At 51.7% G+C, this 22,307-nt stretch overlaps 2 protein-coding genes across 14 annotated transcripts; both read left to right on the top strand.

Moving 5' to 3' along the window:
* Positions 1 to 566: 566 nt before the first annotated feature.
* On the top strand, positions 567 to 13,581 carry Ccdc9 (coiled-coil domain containing 9). 13 transcript variants are annotated; one of them, XM_085842141.1, is made up of 15 exons: positions 568 to 672; positions 2,801 to 2,852; positions 2,972 to 3,122; positions 4,500 to 4,598; positions 4,752 to 5,000; positions 6,411 to 6,494; positions 6,581 to 6,754; positions 8,820 to 9,001; positions 10,573 to 10,619; positions 10,717 to 10,852; positions 11,050 to 11,143; positions 11,236 to 11,611; positions 11,980 to 12,096; positions 12,934 to 12,983; positions 13,433 to 13,581. In XM_085842141.1, the coding sequence occupies exons 3-15, from the start codon at positions 3,009 to 3,011 to the stop codon at positions 13,448 to 13,450; spliced, it is 1,740 nt and encodes a 579-aa protein (XP_085698267.1). In that variant the 5' UTR covers positions 568 to 672; positions 2,801 to 2,852; positions 2,972 to 3,008; the 3' UTR covers positions 13,451 to 13,581. The 13 variants fall into 13 exon arrangements, with proteins under 13 accessions (XP_029335795.2, XP_085698267.1, XP_085698268.1 ...); XM_085842142.1 differs by having other exon boundaries at positions 11,980 to 12,072; XM_029479935.2 differs by lacking the exon at positions 13,433 to 13,581 and having other exon boundaries at positions 567 to 672; positions 11,239 to 11,611; positions 12,934 to 13,379.
* Positions 13,582 to 13,924: 343 nt separating this feature from the next.
* Inafm1 (InaF motif containing 1) lies at positions 13,925 to 15,349 on the top strand. The gene has a single exon (XM_021168062.3). The coding sequence runs from the start codon at positions 14,064 to 14,066 to the stop codon at positions 14,448 to 14,450; it is 387 nt and encodes a 128-aa protein (XP_021023721.1). The 5' UTR covers positions 13,925 to 14,063; the 3' UTR covers positions 14,451 to 15,349.
* The last annotated feature ends 6,958 nt before the right edge of the window (positions 15,350 to 22,307 follow it).

Raw genomic sequence — 22,307 nt, forward strand, 5'->3', positions numbered from 1 at the left:
TGGCTATTGTTGATTTTAAAAAAAAAATATATATTTTAAAGACTTTATGTGAGTGCACTGTCACTGTCTTCAGACACACCAGAAGAGGGAATTGGATTCCATTACAGATCATTGTGAGTCACCATGTGGTTAATGGGGATTGAACTCTGGAAGAGCAGACAGTGTTCTTAATCACTGGGCAATCTCTCCAGCCCCTATATAGTTGATTAATTTTTTTTCTTTTTTTTATGAATTGGTTACAGTTTCTATAATTAAGGTTTCATTTGTAAGAAGAGGTAATGAAACCAGTTTAGGTTTTCTGGGGTCCCTGTAAAATGTCTGATTTTTACTTAGTAAAATAGGGAATCAGTAGCTCAGAGTGGAAAAGATCTAAGCCAAAAAAGGAGCCCAGAGGTTTAGGGCTACATGTCTGTGGGTTCAAGTCCCACCTCGTGCCCCACAGTACATTCCATGAGATCAGGAAGAAGAAACAGGCTTCTGTTGCCTTCTGCAGAGCCTGAGCGGGTGCGGACCCTTTAAGGCACCCGGAAATGGGATGTCAAGACCGGAAGTGCCCTACTTATTTCCTCTCTTCACGTGGTGCCGGCCGGAAGTGACGAATGCGGCCCGGGAGCTGCGGACGCGAAGGCGGACGAAGCCAGAGTCGCAGACACCGCGGGGTCTCCGGGACAGGTGACCGGGGGAGGGGGCCGGGAGCGCGCCCGGAGAGGGCGGGGCCTGTTCAGCCACGTGAGGGGAGCGTGAACGCGCGCGGACTGGGAGGCGAGCCGCCGGCGGGGGCGGGGTCAGGGTACTCTGCGGGGGGCGGGGACCCGACGCCCACATGTGTCGCTTGAGGGGTGCTGAGGTTGGGTGGTGAACACGTGGGCAGGGCCAGACGCGCGGGTGCTGGCAGGCCGGAAGCCCTGGGTGGCTGCCAGAGCGGGGCGGGGCTTCCAACGCTCTGTGGGTCTGGGGGCGGGGCCAGAGTTTTGCCTGGAGGACTAGGGGGCCGGCTCGGGACGTTGGGCGGAGACTCTGGGGGCGGGATCAAAGAGTGTGGGGTGGGGGTAAGAGGCGGAGTCTGGGCGTTAGGATGGAAACTGGGGGCGGGACTAAAGTATTGGGGCGTGTAAGGGGTGGAGTTCGGTAGGCGGGTGAACCTGGGGGAGTGGTCAAAAACGGTGGGCGGAGTGAACTGGGGGCGGGGCTAGAGTATTGCTTGGGGCCTTACAAGTTAGTCTTTGCTGTAGGGAGTGCCACAGGGCGTGGTCACGAGGGCCAGGGGTGGAGCTAAGGGGGTGGACGTGTTTGGGGCGGGGCCAAAGTTTGGAGGGGAGTGGGGAAAGGGGCAGGGTTTGGGCTTTGAGTGAGGAGGTGATGACTGAGTTGCGGCATTGTGCTGGGTTTGGTCAAGATGCTGGAGGTGTAGCCAGAAGGTTGTTCTCAGTGTTTTCGGTATTGATTGCTGCACTAGGGCGTGGTTACATTATTTATTGGATGGGACTAGTGTTTGGGGCGGAGACTTCTTGGGCGAGGCAGGAAAGTTTTTTGGTTCTGGTGCTGGGTCCTGATTCTTGCCCAGAAGCTAGGGGAGGGTCCAGGGGCTGGCTGAGACTGGATGGAGGTGGAGCTACGATGTCAGGGATTTTGCAGGTGGGGCTAGGGTGCTGGTGGAGAATGGCGGGGATAGAGTTAGAAAGTTTTTACTGAGCTGGGAGCGCAGCCAAACACGGGCAGGGAAGTAGGGAACTCAGAGGCGGGGTCAGAATGTTTCCCAGTGTGATGTGGGGTGGGCCAGTTAAATTGGAGGTGGCGCCAGAGTGTGATTTTTTTTGGTGGGCGGGGCCAGAAGTCTGGAGGGAAGGGAGGGGCTTGAAGTTTCACCCTAGTTAGGGGTGGGACCACAGACGTTTTTGCAGGTCAGGGATGCGGTTGCTGCTGGCAGTTTTCTCTTGTAAGCCTCTGTAGAAGTTCTGTCATCTGCCTTGAGTATCACTATGAAGGTCAAGTCCGGTCCAGGAAGGCCCCTGCGGTGGATCCTGGGCCTGCTTGCTGAATCTTTTCCACCTTGGTAGGATGAGTGCCTTTTTAGGATGCTGGGGGCTGGGCTGCATCATTCTTAGGGGAGCCACGGACTAAAGTCCGTGTTGGGCAGACAGAGTTGGAACTGTTTTTCATTATGATTTTTGTTTCTTTGTTTTGGTTTTCGAGCCTTGGCTGTCCTGGAACTCACTCTGTAGACCAGGCTGTCCTGGAACTCAGAAATCCGCCTGCCTCTGTCTCCCAAGTGCTGGGATTAAAGGCGTGCGCCACCACTGCCCGGCTTTCATTATGATTTATTTATTTTGTGCATGTGTGCGTGATCACATGGAGGTCGGAGGACAACTGGTGGGAATCATTTTCTCCTACTTTGTGGGTCCTGGGGATTGAACTCAGGTTTTCAGGCTTGGCAGCAAGCACCTTTACTCCAGGAGCCATCCCTTTGGCCCTCTAGACGTAACTTTTGTGGGTTGGAAGGAAAGATTGTAGCTGACCTATTGAGATCCATCCAGATCCTGGCTAAAATTGTCATAGGAAATGAAGCCAGCAGGGGTGGGGTTAGAATTTTCCCAAGGTGGGTCTGACTAATTGCATGGGTGGATCTAAAACTGAAGGGCAGGGTCTGTGTTTAGAGAGAGGCGAGGCTAGTACTTGAGAATTCCCTTGAAGTGCAAGTGCATTTTTATGTGAGTCTGTGTTTTTGGAACCCTTAGTAAAGGAGAAGAGACAGCATTTCAGAATACTGTTGATCTTAACATACTGTTCTCTCTGCCTTCAGGAGCTTCCAGTGCTACATGTATTTTCTGTGAGGGAGATTACAGCCAATGATGGTGAGCTGGAGAGGGGTGGGCAAGGTGGCCTACAGAGACCAAACCCTTAGATCCTGGGTAAAATGCCTGTGTGGCAGGAAGATTTTTCTTTCCGCCTTTCAATTGCTTCCTTATCACAGGCTACCACACTAGATTTGAAGTCAAAGGAGGAGAAGGATGCAGAGTTGGACAAGAGGATCGAGGCTCTTCGTCGGAAGAATGAGGCCCTCATCCGGCGCTACCAGGTGCCCTAGCCCTGCCCTGGAGACCCCATCCCCTCTCCTCCCCGCAGTGAGTTTTCCCCACCTCTCCCTTCAAGCGTTCTCATGTTTCCCCTTCACTCACAGGATGCAAGCCAAAGACCGTGGTCTGGCCTCCCTCCCTCCATCCTATCATTCATTCATTCATTCATTCATACATTCATTCATTCATGGATTCACACTTTGCTCACTGATGCCTTCAGAGTCCCTGCTCAGTGCTGAGTGGTCCTGGGGACACAGCCCCCAGACCTGTTCTTAGGGTTTTGTGTCCAATTTGGGACATAATTACCCTTTGTGATGACCCAGAGTAGATAAGGCTGGGCTGGGGAAATGAGCAGGTCTGTGGGAGTCCAGAGCTCTCTCTCTAGCCTGAAGACATTAGCAAGGACTTTCTGGTAGAGGGGATTCTGAGAACTGAAGGGTGCCTCAGTATTTGGAAAGGAAATGGGTTACATTTCACACCGGGGAGTTTGGGCAAATGTTTGGGTGCAAGAGAGGACTTAGTAAATCAGCTGATGGAGAATTGGTCTAGGGAGGTCATGAGGGGCCAACCATATAGGTTGGAGAATGCCTAAGGGCACTAGGGAGCCATAGAGGGCTTTAAATGTGAGTGAGACCTGGTGAGAATACCCTGTATAGGAGACATTTTTTCTGTGTAGTGGTGGATGGTGGGGTGTCATTGTAGAGTTCAGATAGAAAGGTGGGGCAGGGCCCTAGTGGGAGAGGACAGGTGTGACTCAGTGACCAAGGGCAGTTGGGGCTAGAAAGGGAAGAGGAGGGAGGGTCCAGAGCAGAGCAGGGCCCAAAAGGACATAGTAGAGCTATCTCTAGGAAGGGACCTGGGAGAAGGGTGGCCCTCATTAACTCATTTTTCATGCATTCATTCATAAAATCAAAACAAAAAAAAAGTTGGGTTTGATTGTATGCCAGGCAGCACTGGAGGCTGGGAGGAGGGGTGCATCCAAGAAGAGTCCCAACAGGTATCCCATGCTTTACCAAGCAGGTCATGAGAACGGAGAAAGGCAGGTTGATGGTGAGACATCTGAAACCTGAGTAGTTACAGTACAGGCTCACAGAATGCACTCTAGCAGAGTAGCTAGTACAAAGGCCCAGGGCAGTTCTGAGCCCCGGGGAATAGCAAGAAGGCCAGTGCAGATAGGCAGGAGAGGGGCCCCCACTGTGGGCTCCATGGTGATAGGGAAGCATTTGGCTCTTACTGATGGGCTTACAGCCAGGGCTTTGGAGCAGCAGAGTAACATGCAGGGGTTTGATGGAAGTCGCTGTGACCCATGGCTAAAGCTCTGGAGAAAAGCCTGAGTAGAGGTACAGGGCAAATGCAAAGGACTATGGGAGTCCAGCTGATGGACAGGACCCCTAACACTCCATTCCCCTGGGTATTTGCCTCTAGGAGATTGAGGAGGATCGGAAAAAAGCTGAACTGGAGGGTGTGGCAGTGACAGCCCCCCGGAAGAGCCGCTCCATGGAGAAGGAGAATATGGCAGTGGAGGTGGAGAGCCCAGCATGTCTGAATCTTCAGGATGGGGAGGAGGCTGAGGGCTGAGGGCTGAGGCCTGGGACCAAGACCTACCAGCTGCCTCTTAGCCTGGGATGCTCCAGTCTGTCTAGCCTTTGATTGATTCCTTTTTCCTTTCCCTTTCAGGAGAAGAGCCTAGGTCCCTCTCGGAGGACTCCTGGGACTCCTCGGCCCCCAGGGGCCAGCAGAGGGGGCCGGACCCATCCTCAGCAGGGAGGCCGGGCAGGCGTAGGCCGGGCATCCCGAGGCTGGGAGGATGGTGCTGGGGAGCAGCTTCGAGGGGGTCCTGGGGGCCGGGGCCGGAGGGGCCGGGGCCGGGGATCCCCTCATCTCTTAGGGGCAGGAGACAACTCAACCTCTGATCGAAAGTCTAAGGTAGGCACCAAGCAGGCCATGAAGTTTGGGTCAGGGTTTTCTGTTCCTTGTTTTTTACTCATTCATTCATTCATTCATTTTCTGGTCTTGGGATTGAAATTGGCGCCTTGTGCGTGTTAGGTGAGTCCTTTACCATTGAGCTACATCCTTAGCCCTTAGCTTTTATTTTGAGACAGGATATCTATCATCTCACTAGGTTGCCCAGGCTGGCTTGGAATTTGGCATATTCCTGCACAGGGAAAGCAGGCCTGCCAGGCTGTTTCCAGCTAGTTCATTTCTTTCCCTTTGCCTTTTCTCTATGCTTGCTCCTCTGTCTTTGAGTCCCTGTCCCTCCTGCTGGCTTCCAGAGGGGGTTCTCTTCTTCCTTTTTTTTGTTTTGTTTTTTTGTGACAGGGTCTCTCTGTATGGTCCTGGCTCCTGGAACTCACTCTGTAGACCAGGCTGGCCTCGAACTCAGAAATCTGCCTGCCTCTGCCTCCCGAGTGCTGGGATTAAAGGCGTGCGCCACCACTGCCCGGCTCTTCTTCCATTTTTGACCAGCACTCTGAGTGTGTCTTAGGTTCTGAGTCTGACTTCCTGCTCTTGCCTGTTTCCTGTGTAGAGTCTGCCTTGTGCTTACTCTGTGTCAGTCTTGTGTGTTCAGGGTTATGTTAGGAGTAGTGGCCTTATTGTGACTGCTCCTCTCCCCAGCAGCCAGTGGTCAGCCATTCCAGCCTATACGGTGAACTCCAGGCCAGTGAGAGGCTCTAAGAAACAGTGGATAGGCCTGGTGCTGTGGTGCACACCTTTCATTCCAGCAGAGGAAGGCAAGCGGATCTCTGCTAGTGAGCTCCAGGCTGGCCAGAGCTACACAGTGAGGACACTCTGTCTGTCTCCAAAGAAGACAGTGAGACGAGTGCTCAAAGTTGCCCTGGCCTCAAACCTACACGCATGAGCATGCATGTACATGCACAGACACCGGATGCAGTGGCCTCAATAGAACCAGGGTTTGTTTCTCTCACATGTTAAGCTAAGTACTGTGGATCAGGTGGCCAAGGCCTGCTGATTGTTGTCTGCAAGGTGGACACTGGAGCACTGACAAACACATTTTCTTACATTTTTGTTAGCCACACTCACCAACAGTGGAGGCTGGGAAAGGAGAGTCCTGTCGGGCTGGCTGTTGTTTGTAAAGTGTGTTAGTATTGCAGAAGGGAAGGGTAAGGATGGAGTGCTCCTCTGTCACTCGCCAAGTCACTACCTCTATGCATCATTTCTGTGCTGGCTGAGGTGTGCCAGGGTCCCCACACAAGTTTTAAGTTAGGCTCTCTTTGTCTCCTGTCTGTCCTTGGGGAATTTGGGCTGCCCTGTCTTTCCTGTATAGCTACTTTTGTGGTTCTTTCTGACAGCCATGTGCTGTCTTTGCCCCCACAGGAGTGGGAGGAGCGGCGCAGACAGAATATCGAGAAGATGAATGAGGAGATGGAGAAGATTGCCGAATATGAGCGCAACCAGCGGGTCCGCGCCGGGCAGCCTGGGGGTGGGCTGAGTGGAAAGCACCCAGCGCCTGCCAGCCTGCCCACATGCTAGCTCTTCTGCTGCAGGAAGGGGTGCTGGAGCCCAACCCAGTACGCAACTTCCTGGATGATCCCCGACGTCGGGGTGGGCCCCTCGAGGAGTCTGAGAGGGATCGTCGGGAAGGCAGCCGCAGGCATGGACGCAACTGGGGAGGCTCAGATTTTGAGCGGGTGCGCTCTGGCTTGGAACAGGAGCGACAGGTGAGTGCTACATCTCCCTGTGGTGGGCTTCCCCAGAGCTGGGCTTTAGGCTGGCTGCGGTGGGCAGACCAGGGCTTGCTTTTTGGGAGGACTAGCACTTGCTTGATTTGGGGGATTTTGGTAAGGTCTGGGACTGGTTAGGAACTTACTATGTAGATAAAGCATTTGGGTTGCCATGCTCTGCCAGTGTTTTCTGTTTTCTTTTCTTTTTTTCTTTTTTTGGTTTTTCGAGACAGGGTTTCTCTGTATAGCTTTGGCTGTCCTGGAACTCACTTTGTAGACCAGGCTGGCCTCAAACTCAGAAATCCGCCTGCCTCTGCCTCCCAAGTGCTGGGATTAAAGGCGTGCGCCACCACGCCCGGCTTTTTCTATTTTCTTTTTGAGGTAGAGTCTCACCATCTAGCCCTGGTGACATGGACCTCCAGGCCAGCTCAGTTTATATGAGTTGTAGCTTTAAGCCAAGCACAGATGTCTGCCTGTTTGTACCCTGAGTGCTGGGCTTAAAGCTGTGCACTACTGTGCCCTGCTGCCAGTGTTTTCTTTGCTAGGGATTTATGCTGGATGTTTTTTCCCATGTTGGGATATAACCCAGGGTCTCATATCATACATGCTATACAGACTTTGACCCAGGAACCTACATCCCAATCCTTTTTATCCTTATTAAGTTGCCCAGGCAGTCTTGGAACTCTTTTTTTTTTTTTAAAGATTTATTTATTTATTATATGTAAGTACACTGTAGCTGTCCTCAGACACACCAGAAGAGGGGCCTCAGATCTCATTACGGATGGTTGTGAGCCACCATGTGGTTGCTGGGATTTGAGCTCAGGACCTTCGGAATAGGAGTCAGTGCTCTTAACTGCTGAGCCATCTCTCCAGCCCAGTCTTGGAACTCTTGATCCTCCTGTTTCAGCCTCCTAAGTACTGGGATTACTGGCCAGGGAAAATAGTTCTAAGACAGAGTTGTAGTGTATCCCAATGATAATTGAATGGGTAAAAGTCTAAATATAGGCTGGGTAATACAAAACATCACCACCTCAGATGGTGAGGAGGGTCAGGGATGTTTCTTAAGAAAAATGAGGAGAGGATTAGAAAGACTGTTCAGTGCATAAGAGAAGCTGAGCTGTGATGGCGCACGCCTTTAATCCCAGCACTCGGGAGGCAGAGGCAGGCGGATTTCTGAGTTTGAGGCCAGCCTGGTCTACAGAGTGAGTTCCAGGACAGCCAGGGCTACACAGAGAAACCCTCAGGGGAAAAAAAAAAAAACAAAAAACCAAAGTGCTCTTGTGAGTACTCATTTCCAGAACCCACACTGGGCAAGTCATGATTGCCTGTAACGCCAGCTCCAGAGCACCCGGCACCCTGTTCTGGCCTCTGGGTGCCTGTACACACATGGCTTATGTTCAAACAGACACAGACACATGCACATGGTATATATAGGAAAATGATAAAAATGTATCTTAAAAAAGGAAAGATAGGGAGAAGCACCAGTGGGTAAGAGTGCTTGGCACATAAGCAGTAGGACTGACCTGGGTTTGAACCCCCAGCACTCATGTGAAAAAGGTTGAGTATGGCTCCATGCATGCCTAGGGATGGACACAGGAAGATCATAGCTAGCCTAAGTCAGAGTCCCTGCTTCAAGGGAATATGCTGGAGGGTGACAGAGCAGGACAAGCCTCTGGCCTTCACACATATACCACCAAATGGAAGTGCTTAATTCTAGAAAGATGAGATCTGGCACTCGGGGGGTGGAGGCAGGCCAGTCTGGTGTGGGCATTTTCTCAACTGAGATTCCCTCTTCCCAAATACCTGTAGCTTGTGTCAAGTTGACATCAAACTAGCACAAGAAGTTTAAGGCCATCCTCTTTAGCTCTATAGTGAGTTTGAGGCAGCCACCCTGGGCTATATGAGATCCTGTCTAAAACCAAAAATTTAAGAGCTCCATTCTGAGGAGGCCACTTCAGCCAGATACTTGTTGCTTGTCTGTCCTTGTTCTGCATGGGGGTGAGGTGGGGTGGGGGCAGAGCATGGAGAGGAGCTGGAGACTGATTGGCTGTGGTGCTGGCAGGGCCGCAGGGCTGGCCTGGGCAGTGGAGGTGACATGACAATGTCCATGACGGGCCGGGAGAGGTCAGAGTACCTGCGCTGGAAGCAGGAGAGGGAGAAGATCGACCAGGAACGTCTGCAGCGACACCGCAAGCCCACCGGGCAGTGGCGGCGGGAGTGGGATGCCGAGAAGACCGATGGCATGTGAGTTAGTCTTCTTCCTGCTGGGTGCTGCTTCCAGCCACTTTCTCATCCTCATGGGTATTGGTGATGTTTGCTACAGCTGGCCATGTCTCAGTGGTGTGTGGAAGCCTGCCTTTCCTTTTCTCCTTTTGTTACTGGGGATTGAACCTATGGCCTCTGGCATGCTGAAAGTGCTGCAGTGTTAAACTAGGCTCCCAGAACCTCACTGTGGGAATTCTATACAGGTGCTCTACTACTGACCCATCTCTATAGCTCCCATTCTCCATACATTTATGTTTGAGTGTTTTGTCTGCATATATGTTTGTGCACTGTGTGCATGCCTGGTGCCCATGGAGGTTGCAAGACAGCATCAGATCCCCTGAAACTGGAGTTAGAGGGTTAGGCACTGGGAGATGAACCTGCGTCCTCCGGAAGAGCAGCCAGTTAGCTGAGCCAGGTCTCTGTCCTTTTACCTTTTTACTTTTTGAGGCAGTATGTTTACTAGGCTGGCTTTGATCTTTCAGTCTTCCTGCCTCAGCCTCTTTTTATTATATTTCATGTAATTTGTTTTGCTTTTCTGTGTATCCCTGGCTATTCTGGAACTCAGAGAGATCTGCCTGGCTGGGATTAAAAGCCATGCACTGCCATGCCCTTCCAATTGGCTTGTGTGTTTTTATTTATTGAGAGGACAAGAAAGCACAGAAGACAGCTCGTAGGGGAAAGTTCTACGGTATAGGTCTGGGGATTAGTGGCAGTCACCTTTACCTGTTGAGCTGTTTTGCTAGCCCACTACCTCAGCTTAAGTGCTGTGATTATAGGCTGTGCAGAGCTCAGGTGGGCACAGAATTCAATATCTTCCAGCCTTGGCCTCACAGATGTCCAGCTTGTATAAGGAAAGTTTTGTCATGTGCTTACATGCCTGCTGGGTTGTTTTGACCCAGGTTAGCACAAGACTCTAGGTCTCCAAGGCTCTGTACCTCCCTGTACGATGAGCTCCACAGATGTTCCACAAGGTCCAGCCAGCACAGGGCAAGGGATGAGGAAAACCTACAGCTGCTGACCCCGAGTGGCTGTCTTCCCTGGGTTCCCTCAGCCTGCTTCCCTGGAGATTGGTGGTGGCAGAGTGATATTCTTTAGTGTTTACAAGGCCTCAAGGACAGCCTGAACCCAGGCTGAATTCTCCTGCCTCCACCTCTGAAATGCTAGGATCCCAAGCCTGGCCCAGTTATGTTCCCCCTCTGTTTTGAAAATGCATGGAGTGTGTTCATTCTGGGATGCAGGCTGAGGGCAGCAACCCTAGGAGACCTGCCTATCTTGGCATGTTAGGCACACAGGTGCAGAGGTCAGTAAGGAAGTGATCCGTCTTTCCAGCCTCTACATTTTTGTTTCAGAGGCCACTTTCTGTTTCTGTGCCTGGCTTTGTCATTAGGAGACTTGGTTTGCCCCTCATCCATCATTCTACCCTCATCCCGTCTAACCCTTGGCCCCTTTGAAGCTTCTTTGGTTTGTTCTGGCCCTGCCTCTGCCCTGCTTTCTCCTTGTGCCTTTCCTTAGTTCCCTCAGCTATTGCTGCCTCTGTTCTCTTTTCCTAGGTTCAAGGATGGCCCAGCCCCTACCCATGAACTGTCCCACCGCCATGGTGAGTGTTATCTTGGAAAGGGTTAGGCAGTGGGATTTGAATGTGGCATGTGCTTTGTCCTTCTTCCCTAAATCCTTGGATCTGCATTCTGTTGTAGATGACCAAGCTTGGGCAAGACCACCTAAGCCTCCCACTTTTGGAGAGTTCCTTTCTCAGCACAAAGCTGAAGTCAGCAGCCGCAGAAGGAGAAAGAACAGCCGACCTCAGGCCAAGGTGGCCCCTCGTGCCTATAGGTGGGGTGCCCCTCCCTTGGGACATTCCCTCCTCAGCATGCTTGGGTGTGTGCAGTCCTCTCTGGCTTCAGTTTGAGGGTACAATGCTCTGTCTTGGCTCTGTGTCTCCTGTCCCCTTTGCCCTCAGTGCAACATGCCAGATGTTCTCTGAAGAGAAGTACATCCCATCCCTCACCCCTTTGCTCTGTCCACTCCAGTGACCACGATAATCGCTGGGAGACAAAAAAGGAAGCTGTGTCCTCAGCCCCCGAGTCCTCTCAGTCCATATCCCTGGAGGAGACACCCACACAGGTAAGGCAGAGCAGGTATGAGGTAGGACGTGTGCATGGGGGTTTGTGGGGTGACAGGTCCCAAGCACTTCCTTGATCTGCCTGTGTTCCCAGCAGCCTTCTGAGACCCCAGCTCCAGCTCATCGGCCCCCCGAGGAAGATGGTGAGGAAGATGTGGGGGAAGAGGAGGAGGAGGGAGAAGAGGGGGAAGATGAAGAGGATGAAGAATGGGAGGACGTGAGTGAAGATGTCACTGAGGAGGAGGAGGAGGAAGAGGAGGAAGAGTTTGAAGAGGATGAAGAGGGTCCTAAGGACCAGGAAGCAGCAACTGTGCCTGATCACCAGCCTGAAGCTGAGCCTGCTGGGAAGCCCACCTGTGAGCAGGTGGACCCTGTGCCTGCCGGGCCCCAGGAGTTGCTGTCCCCAGTCCCTGTTGAACCTCCCAGCCCCTTCTCACCCTCTGAGGACCACCAGCCTGTGTCTGACTGGGGTGAGGAGATGGAACTGAATTCTCCTGGCACTGCCCACTTACCTGGTACCCACTCTTCGGGTGAGGCCTGGCCTTTTGGAAATGCTTGAAACTGGCTGCTTGTGTGTGTGTGTGTGTGTGTGCACAAGGGTGTGGCTGTGCCCACACCTCCTTCAATCCCTGTGGCAGGGAAGGGCAGTTGGTGCCTGCTTCATGCCCTTATCTCAGTTCCCAAAGCCTGCTCTTGCTGGTTCAGAGCCTCTCTCCAATAAAAAGTTCACTTCCTTAAATGACACCTACCCCACTGTGTCCTTGAACCCCCCCTTGCTCCCCTCATATGGAGAGATGTTTGGAAAAGGAGGGGCTTGACTGAGCCTCCCCTTCTCCAGGAGGTGACCAGCCAGCCCTTGCCTCCTTGGAGAGCGGGCCCAGCTTGGCAGGAACCCCGAAGTCTGAAGAAGAGGGGCCTGAGGCATCTCCAGGTGGGATGCATGAAGCTGGTGGAGGTGGGTGGCCTGCTTGCCTTCCTTGGGGAGGGAAGGGCTTGGGGATAGAAAAGGAGTGGGTCCTGTGAGGGCTTAGAACAGGGCATGAGCTGAGCTGGTGCTGTGCTGGGTTTGGCCTGGAGTCAGGCCTTCGGGGTGCAAAGGGTGGGCCCTAAGGCCCCAGCCAGTAGAAATTGTGAATAACTTTGAACGCTGGGCAAGGAAGAAGCTGGGCTCAGGGAAGGAGCTAAAAGTGGGATTCGAAATCTGAATGTTCCCAGAGGTAAGAGGGTGACGCAATAGGATTTTGCGCTTGGAACTGGATTTTGGTTAGAGATCCTGTAAAAGCAAAACATGGTTAGTTAAAGGTAGGAACGACTTTAACTAATGAATGAGCGGGCTGTAAAGACTTATCTGAAGGCAGGGTTAGCGGTTTTGGGTCAGACCAGAGTGGGATTTTGGATCCCACGGAGTAGAAGCAAGAGACCGATCTTGGTCTCTTTAACGTGATCAGCCAGGTTACTGCTTGTGTTCATCTTTTAGTTCCCCTGCGGTAGAATAAGATGTGGAGCAGAGCCCAGGAAAGGCTGTCAAAGGAATAGTGAGAGTGGAAGCCAAGGACATCTTCAGAAAGGGGCCAGGCCAAACAGGATAGTTTGGGGTCCTGGGAGGAGTGGAGGAGCTCATTACACTAGCATTTCCCAGTAGTCAACAGGGTTAGATTGGAGGGGCTTCTGCTTCAGGGGCCTCCTGAGGGTCGAGTAAGCTGGAGGCCACGTTGTAGGTGGGTTTGACTGAGGTGCGGGATAGGGTGGTCGGGCAGGCTGGTCCTCCATTTACCGCTTTTTGTCTCCTTAGAGGTGGGCCCCGAGGGCCATGAGACGGCGGAGATCACAGACTTCCAGAGGGTGCGTTTCTGCAAGGTGGTGGCGGCTGCACCGCCGCCGGGGGCTGCCCGCTGACAGCGCCAGCAGACCAGGGTGCCTCGCTCTGCACTAACCTTCAGCTCCTCTGCTTCTGCTACACTCCGTCCAGGACAGGGTTAAACTTAGTGGGGGAGGAAGCAGGTTAGCAACGAGCCCGGCCCGAGGGGAGTCTTCTAAATTTGCTGAGGACCCAATGGTACCAGTCATACGGTACTCATCTGGCCAAACCCTCGGAGTCAGTCCCTGTGAGGCCTGGGTGTGCAGGAACCTGCAGCTAGGGCTTGAATTAAACGCGTGCTACTGCCAACCTTTGAACTGTGCTGCTAGCTGATCAGGCTAGGCTGCTGTGCTTGGCGGGCTTTGATGTGGCGGAAGAGGCGGGACGAGAGTGCTCCTCGTCATCCTCACACCTCTCCCCTCCCACCCCGCAGGCCGTCCCACAGTCCTGAAGATGCTGCTGGGAGGGGCGGCAGCACAGGTTTGCCTGGCTCCCAGGCTGGCTGCTCTCCTCCCTGCAGTCCACCCTGGATCCCTCGCCTCTAGGGAACAGAAGTTTACGCTGGTGCGGAGTTGCTGGGGAAGGGGCCAGCAGGGGTGATGGGGGGAACTGGGTCTCCAGGGACGTGAAACTGGGAGGGGCGGGGCCGGGGCTCGGTGGGCGGGGCTAGCGTTCAGAAGCTCTGTAGACCTCCCCTACAGACTAGGAACCTTAGCTCCGGCGGGCAGAGGGTTGCTAGTGTGCAGAGCTGCAGTCGGTCGAAGAAGGAAGGGGTTCGATTAGTGCGGAGAGGGCTGAGGTAGGGAACAGGAATAGGTGGTTGGAAATGTGACAGAGCTAGGGCGGGAGAAGAGCGAGTGGGCGTGGCTTTGAGGGGGTAGGGCTATGAAATCTTGATAGTGGTGGGTCAGAGGCGGTAGGGGCGTGTCTAGGATGTAGGAGTTCGGCTGAGCTGGGGTGGGGGGGAAAGCTGTCTGACAGGGCGTGGTCCTGGGAGGGGCGTGGCTTGCTTGAGGCGGTCCTGGGGTGGGGGCGGGGTCTGTGCAGGCTGAGTGGGCAGCGCGATGCGGGGCTCGAGCTGCGTGGGCAGTGGTGGCGAGAGCCCCGGTGGTACGGGGCTGAGCGAGGGGCCCCGTGGCCGATGGCTGCGGCTCGCCCCTGTCTGCGCCTACTTCCTGTGTGTGTCCTTGGCCGCTGTGCTGCTTGCTGTGTACTACGGGCTCATCTGGGTTCCCACGCGGCCGCCTGCGGGCCCTGCCGACCCCCTGCCCAGCGCTGCGGCCGCTCCGTGTGCTCGAGCAGCACCGCCCATCCCGCCTCCGGCCGCATCCTGTTTGCTAGGGGCCTCCGGCGGGCCACGACCGCAGCCAGGACTGCCACGGAGCCGCCGCCACAGCCGCCACCCAGCTCCGGGAGCGACGCGGGAGACCGCGCGCCGAGCGCCTGGATAGTCTGGCCCGCCCCCACCGTGGCCTGCGTCTGTCTATCTGCACCATCGGGCCTCGCCTGCGCGGCGCCGCCTCTCTCCTAGCCGTGGTCCTGATCCTGCCCGACCTTATTCCACCCTGCTCCTTCCCGGGACTCAGCGCTCATCTGCAATAAACTCCAGCCTCAGCTGGCTTACCTGGTCTGTGGTCGTCGGCCTCGCCCACTAGTCCCTTCTAGCTCCGTGGCCGCGCGGCCTTAAAGGCTTTCCTCTCTCTCTCATTGCTCACATGTAATTTTTGGGTTGGAATGGGGAGAAGCGGCTTGCCAGTTTTCGGGGCCATTGAAGGTCAGATACTGTAAAGGCCTTAGCAGTTTTCGGGGTGTCATCTCGTATAGCTTCGGAGACAATGGTGCGTGCTGGAAACTGCAGTTGGTATAGTTTGCAATGGCAGGGGTAGAGGATGTCACCCGTGCGCTAGCTTGACCTGGTTTGGGTGGTGACATTTGCTGCTTTGGAAGTGTGGAGCATATAGCTGAACCAAACCAAACCAAAACTGGTCTGCATTGCTGTTGGTGCCATGTTGAGAAGCTGGTGTAGCTTCTGATAAAGAAGTCATGCGATTGAGTCCATTTTCCCTTACCCATGACTGTGGCTTGGCCGTAGGCAGGCCTGGGATATACCCTGCTGGCCTGCTGCAAGAAGGGGTTTCCTTTATGGCCTGCCTTCCCCCTGGGCTGGACAGCATCAGGAACCTGAGGCCTCTTGTCAGATGGGAGTGTTACCTGCCCTGCTGGTTCCCTTCTGTCCTACCAGCATCCCCCACGGGATGATGTACAGCAATGTACTTAAACCTCTCTGGTCTTGTAAAAGGAAGACAACACATTGTTGCTCAGAATTAAACTAGTGATCGAAATCTGAGAACAGCGTTGGTTTCTGCTCTGTCTCCACTTTGTCCTTCAGCCCTTTCAGAGAGTCACAGTCTGTATCCCAGGGGATAGCCTGTCATCCCAAAGACTTGTACACCATCAAGTAGTGAGTTGGGGGGGAGGGGTCCTCTTGTCTGTCCCTTTTGGCCTCCCTTTCTGCTTCCCAGTTTTTCTTCCAGCCCCTTGGCCTCTCAACCTTTCTTGTGTCCCTCTGCTACTTTCTCTTTGCTTTTCTCTTTCTCTGTTTTTAGAGTGTCTCCATATTGTCACTGTGCTCCTGTGTCTACTGGCTCACACCGTCTCTGTAGTGCTTTCCCACTGAGTCACCCCCTCCCACTTTGTGGCAAGGGCTTTGGGTTCTCCAGCAGACCTCCTTCCTCTGTCTCCTAAGGGTTGGGATTGCAGATGTGTACCTCTCTGCGAAGTCCAGCTTGTGGGCTTTGAATTCTGACTAGCTCTGACCACTTTAACCATTTTGGGGGTGGCAGGGGTATGGAATAATTTTACCTCTCACATGATGACAAGTCAGTTCATATCAAGCTATTTATATTTTTTATTTATTCCCTCCCAGTGTGACTGTTACACACATTTTGCTGCAAAAAGACATTACCATGTCCAACAGGGGAAGTGGACAGTGCCTGCCTCAGGCCCCTGGGAGTTTGCATAATAGGTACAGAATGGCCTTTCTAAAATTGGATCAGCCTTGAGTTCTGAAATGCATCTGTCCCTGAAGACCTCAGCTAAGGGACTATGGACCTACAATTTGGCACACTGTCAAGCCTGATTTATCTTAATTGCTAGTTCAACATTTAATTAATGGTTTTGTTAAAAAAAAAACCTAATTTTCATCACCTTTATATATCTATGTATCTCCTATAATCCAAGCTGCCTTGAACTTGCTGTGTAGCAGAGGATGACATTAATGCTATGCTGATTTTTTTCCTGGGGAGACAGGAGCAAATGCCTCCTCACCCAGACAGGGCACTACCAAGTGAATTTATTTGGGGGGTGGGCATTAACTATAGGAGAGTGTGGGTGACTCAAAGACAGCTTCACCACCACAAAGCTGGATCTGCCAGATGACTGACAGTTCATACAGCTGAGACCTTGGTGTAACCTGAATGATCTACAAGCAACCGGACAGCCAGGCAGATCAGAGGCTCTGGCTCATGCTGCCACTCCAGTCATTCACATTTTCTAGAGGGTCTCATGCCTTGGAGATCACACCCTGGGCCTCCTCGGCAAGGCCATTAGAATCCTGTACCATGCCGCAGTCCTGTGGAATCAACCTCCTGCTGTTATTGCTGTTATTAGTCATGTGTGCACATGGGGAGGTTAGAGGATAACTTCTTGGAGTTGGTTTTCTTTTTCCACTATGGTACCTGGGCATTGGACTCTGGACTTTTCTGGTTTGTGCCACAGACATCTTTATTCACTGCGCCATATAGGCGGTCCTCCTGGATCTGTATAAATGACATTACGGCATGACCACCCCGTGGTATAGCTGATGGGAAGGTTTTTATTGTAGATGAGAGAAGAGAGAGAGAGAGGAGAGGGAGAGAGAGAGAGGGAGAGAGAGAGAGAGAGAGAGAGAGAGAGAGAGAGAGAGAGAGAGAGAGATCAGCCAGAGGCTTCTGGAAGAGTTTAGAACAGAGATAAGGCAGTAGCCTGGACATGGCCATGGTGGGGTAGGGGGACCCAGAGGGAGCAAGAGAAAGGACTAAGACGGGAAGACTAGAGAGCAGACACACAGTGGGAACAGGAAGACTAGAGAGCAGACACACAGTGGGAACAGGAAGACTAGAGAGCAGACACACAGTGGGAACAGGAAGACTAGAGAGCAGACACACAGTGGGAACGGCAGGGTTATGGGGAGAATGAGTAGCTGGAGGGCGGGGGCCGTGAGCTGGGGGAGTCATGGCAGGGGAGGAGCTGAGGAGAGCTGAGAAGGGCCAGGATGCTGACACAGACTCTGGAATGTGTACCGGGCACTTGTGATAGATACTGAGGGAGCCTGGAGGTCAGCATGGGTATGCTAATAAGCATCACAGAGAACCATGTGTCCCTTCTGCTGGTGGTAAGATGATAAGGAGAACGGCTCCTTTTGGTAGAGGAATTTCTGAGGAATGCTGGCTTTGATGTAACCACCATCCGAATTTGGGGAAGTTGAGTTTCCTTTGGACGTGGCAGGATCATCTTCCTTAACTTTCATAGAGCATAGTTCTGCTGGCCCGGTGAACTGAGCTTCAGATAGTGCCCTCATGCTGTGTTCCCTCAGGAATGCCTGTCTTTCCGCTTTCCCTAGTGTCCCTGAGAAGCCAGCCTGTGGGGACTGCTTTCCCTCAGAGGGTCTCAGCTTATCCACCTTTCCTCCTGAGGAGCAACAGGCAGCTCCGCTGCTCAGTTCTGCCTCCATGGCAGCCAGGCGGTTGCCAGAAGTCCCCATGTCTCTAAGTCTCAGAAGCCAGGTGACAGCTCCTTCTGCAGATCTGACAGTTCCTTGCTTGTCACTGTCCCCTTGTGCTGCCTGTGGTGTGTTGAATCCTGGATTCTCTCTCTCTATTAAACATTGCATCCAAGGGCTGGCTCCTCCTCCTTGTCTCCTCCTCCTTCTCCTCTTCATCTTTTCTTCATCTTTTCTTCTTCTTCTTCTTCTTCTTCTTCTTCTTCTTCTTCTTCTTCTTCTTCTTCTTCTTCTTCTTCTTCTTCTTCTTCTTCTTCTTCTTCTTCTTCTTCTTCTTCTTCCTTCTTCTTTCTTCTTCTTTCTTCTTCTTTCTTCTTCTTTCTTCTTTCTTCTTCCTTCTTCTTCTTCTTCTTCTTCTTCTTCTTCTTCTTCTTCTTCTTCTTCTTCTTCTTCTTCTTCTTCTTCTTCTTCTTCTTCTTCTTCTTCTTTTTCTTATTTATATGAATACACTGTAGCTGTGTTCAGACACACCAGAAGAAAACATTATATAGTTGTGACCCACCATGTGGTTGCTGGGAATTGAACTCAGATCCTCTGGAAGAGCAGACGGTGTTCTTAACCACTGAACCATCTCTCCAGCCCTTCTGTTCTCATCTTCCTCAATCTTGATTATTTTTATTTTTTAGTTTTTTTTGACTTTTTGAGACAGGGTTTCTCTGTGTAGCCCTGGAACTCACTTTGTAGACCAGGTTGGCCTCGAACTCAGAAATCCACCTGCCTCTGCCTGCTGAGTGCTGGGATTAAAGGCATGCACCACCATGCCCGGCCTCAATCTTGATTCATACTCTGGGTTTCAAGTCAATGGCTTTTAAGCACCCATCTAACTGATACACTCTAACTTTTGGCTCTCCAGCCATGAAAATGGCAACCCAGCTGTTCTGTCTTACCTCCACCCCATCAGTTTTACTCTGAGGTATCAGAGGCAAGCCCACCCACCAAGTCAGAGGCTAACATAGAGGATGCTGGTTGCCACAGTGGCTTACCCCATGAATGCTATTCTTGGCAACTGCAGTATGTTCCATGTTCCTTCAGCCATGTTCAGTGACTCGACCTGTAAGCAGTGGACTTTACTCATTCAGCCAAGATGCCACTCTACCATACAGGAAAAACAGCCATCATGGGATTCCACACCTTGGTGGAGATCTGCCTTTGAGCTTGCCTACCTGGCAAACATATATACAAAGCCTTGCTGTGCTCCTTTTGGTCATCAACTTGGTGAGCTCTAGAGTCACCTAGGAGACAAGCCTCTGGGCATGATGTGGGAAAGTCATCACCCAAGGTGGGAAGACCTTCATCCTGTGGGTGGCACCATCCCATGGATTGGGGGTCCACGGCTGAATACAAAGGAGAAAGACTTCCCAAGTGGGAGTACAATGGATCCAGCTGCCTCAAGCTGCCATGATGGACGGTACCCTAATTAACTCTCCCTCCCTCCCTCCCTCCCTCCCTCCCTCCCTCCCTCCCTCCCTCCCTCCCTCCCTTCCTTCCTTCCTTCCTTCCTTCCTTCCTTAAGTTGCTTTTCTCATAGCAACAGCCAGGCATGGTGGCACACACCTGAAATCCCAGTGCTCAGAAGGTAGAGGCAGAATCAAGAAGCTCCAAGCTATCAAGGCTATCCTTGGCTACATTGATGGGTTTTGGGGCTAGCATAGTCTATGTGAGATCCTGTCTGAAAACAAAACTCAGAACAAAATCACATTCTCTCAATTTCTGCATCATTGAAGTTGTTTACAAGCCGAGTTCATTAACCACTTGAACAATTTATAGAAGAGGGAAGATGTCATCCTAATTGCTAGACATTCTGTCTCATCTTAATTTCAATAAATAAATATGAAAATGATTCCAGGAGAATCAAACTCCTGCTGAGAGGATGCTATTTAAAGTTAGCGGAGACTTCCTGGGAAAGGCTGTGGCTGTGTTGCCTAGGTCTGCAGTTGCACTGGGAGTGCCTCAGGTCTGAATGGTTGTCTCCTCCAAAATGCCACCTAGAAGCTGGCCATGGCCGCACATGCCTGTGGTCCTACTCGCAGATGGACCAGAATCCCTGTGAGTTCCAGGCCAGCTTGGGTTACGCAGTGAGAGAGGCTCCGCCCAGCAGTGAGACTCCGCCCAGCAGTGAGACTCCGCCCAGCAGTGAGACTCCGCCCAGCAGTGAGACTCCGCCCAGCCCCATCCCGGTTTGCTTTGTCTCACTGTGACTAACACCATGAGCAGAGTCAACTTGAGGAAGAAAAGGCTTACTTGGCGTATGAGTCCTGATTATAGGTCCATCACTGAAGGCCGCTAGTCAGGTCGGGTAGTGCAAAACTGCCTGTAACTCCAGTTCCAGGGGATCTGACACCCTCTGTTGGCTCCTGTGGGCCTATGTGCCCACTTGGTGTGCACACAAGGAGAGGCACATATTTATATACGTAATTGAAATATAAAATATGTCTTTTCTTTTTAAAGTCATTACCTGAGTGATAGAAAGGAAAGGACTGACCCCACCCCAGTGTCTTCCACACACATGTATGTAGTCACACACACACACACACACACACACACACACACTACATACACTAAATAATATTTTAACAGCTATAACAACCCTCCATGCTGGGTCACATATGTCCGGCACCCAGGAGGCTGGAACAGGATGTTCATGAGTTTGAGCTGTATAATGACTTCCAGCACAGCAAGACCCTGTCTCAAAAAAAAAAAAAAAAAAAAAAAATTAAAGTTTTCTGTTTGTTTGTTCAAGACAGGATCTTACTATGTAGCTTTGGAACTCAATGCATAGACCAGACTAGCCCCAAACTCACAGAAATCTGCCTGCCTCTGCCTCCTGAGTGCTGGGATTAAAGCATGTGTCACCAAGCCCAAAAACCAAAAGAGAGAGATTATAATGGTAAAATTTATGTTGTATATGTTTTACCACAACTGTAAGGATAAACCGTTTTCAAAAACTTTGTGTAGAGAGATTGTCTGAAAAGACTGTGTGTGTGTATACATGTATGTATGTATGTATGTATGTATGTATATATGTATGTATGTATTTTGTGAGGGTAGGGAAGTAGCTCAGTTTGTATCATTCATTCATAGTAAAGCCTCGTTAAAAAACAAAAAAAGTAGGGTGTGGTGGCACATGCTTTAATCCCAGCACCAGGGAGGCAGAGGCAGGAGGATGTCTGTGGCTAAATCAGTGAGCCCTTGCTTCAGGAAGGAGCCTCCTCTCTCAACAACAACAGCAACAACAACAACAGCATCAACAACAACCAGCAACAGGTGGGCGACTCCTGAGGAATGACTCCTAGGTTGTCCTCTAGCTTTTATAAACATGCACGGGTATGAATACATACCTGCACACAGGTGAACATGAGTGTGCACACATACACACAGAATTTCTTCGACATCCTGGCCTGGTTCAAATGATCCCAGTAGAGAAGCCACAGCAGCTTAGCAAGCTTAGCACTTTGTTGGCGAGCCTGAAGATGCATGTACGGTGGTTGAAAAGAGGACTGAGCCCCTCATACCTTCCTCTGACCCCTGCTTCTGTGCTGCGGAACACACACACCCTTCCCCCACAGTAGGTGCAAAAACATAATCTGAGGAAATCAGTTATAAACGTGTCCAACAGGGCTCCAGCCTTCCCATGTGCAGTATGGAAGCCTGCATGAATATTAATAATCCAGCCAGCTTGTTCTGTTCTTTGCTGATAGGAACGTATCTTGGAATTATCCCCAAAGCAGAAGGCCCTGGGGACCGCGCCGTGCCCTGTGAACAGGCCCTTCCGAGAGGAGTCTTCACTGCGGCTGTCCATCTGTCAGGGGACCTAAAGACCCCACTGTGGGCTCACCATTCTCTGTTGCCTTAGCAACAGAATCCCCTCCTGAGGATGAGAAGACTGATGAATGCTGTGAATTAAAAAATGGACTAGTGCCGGGCGGTGGTGGCGCTCGCCTTTAATCCCAGCACTTGGGAGGCAGAGGCAGACGGATTTTGGAGTTCGATGCCAGCCCGATCTACAGAGTGAGTTCCAGGACAGTACGGGCTACACAGAGAAACCCTGTCTCAAAACAAACAAAACAACAAACTGGGGTAGCCAGGTGATGTTGTCTACACCACCAATCCCAACAGTCTCTGTGAATTCAAGGCCAATATGGTACGCATAGCAAGTTCTAAGCAAACCTCGTCTTCAGAAACAAAACCCCCAAAACCAACAACCAAATTGCATTTATTTTTCAGTTTCTAAAGCGAAAAGCAGCAGAGAAAGAAAGAAAGAAAGAAAGGAAGGAAGGAAGGAAGGAAGGAAGGAAGGAAGGAAGGAAGAAAGGAAGGAAGAAAAAGACATTCATGGAACAACAAAGCATTGTAAGTGCCAAGCATCAAGTGTGGTGTTTTGAAAAGATGAAAGCAGGCTGGAGATGGCTCAGCAGTTAAGAGCACGGCTGCTTTCCCAGAGGACTTAGGTTCCATTCCCAGCCCCCACAGTGGTACACAACTATGTATA

Source organism: Mus caroli, unplaced genomic scaffold, assembly GCF_978045245.1.
Source record: "Mus caroli unplaced genomic scaffold, Mus_caroli_1 scaffold_8, whole genome shotgun sequence".
Classification (NCBI taxonomy): domain Eukaryota; kingdom Metazoa; phylum Chordata; class Mammalia; order Rodentia; family Muridae; genus Mus; species Mus caroli.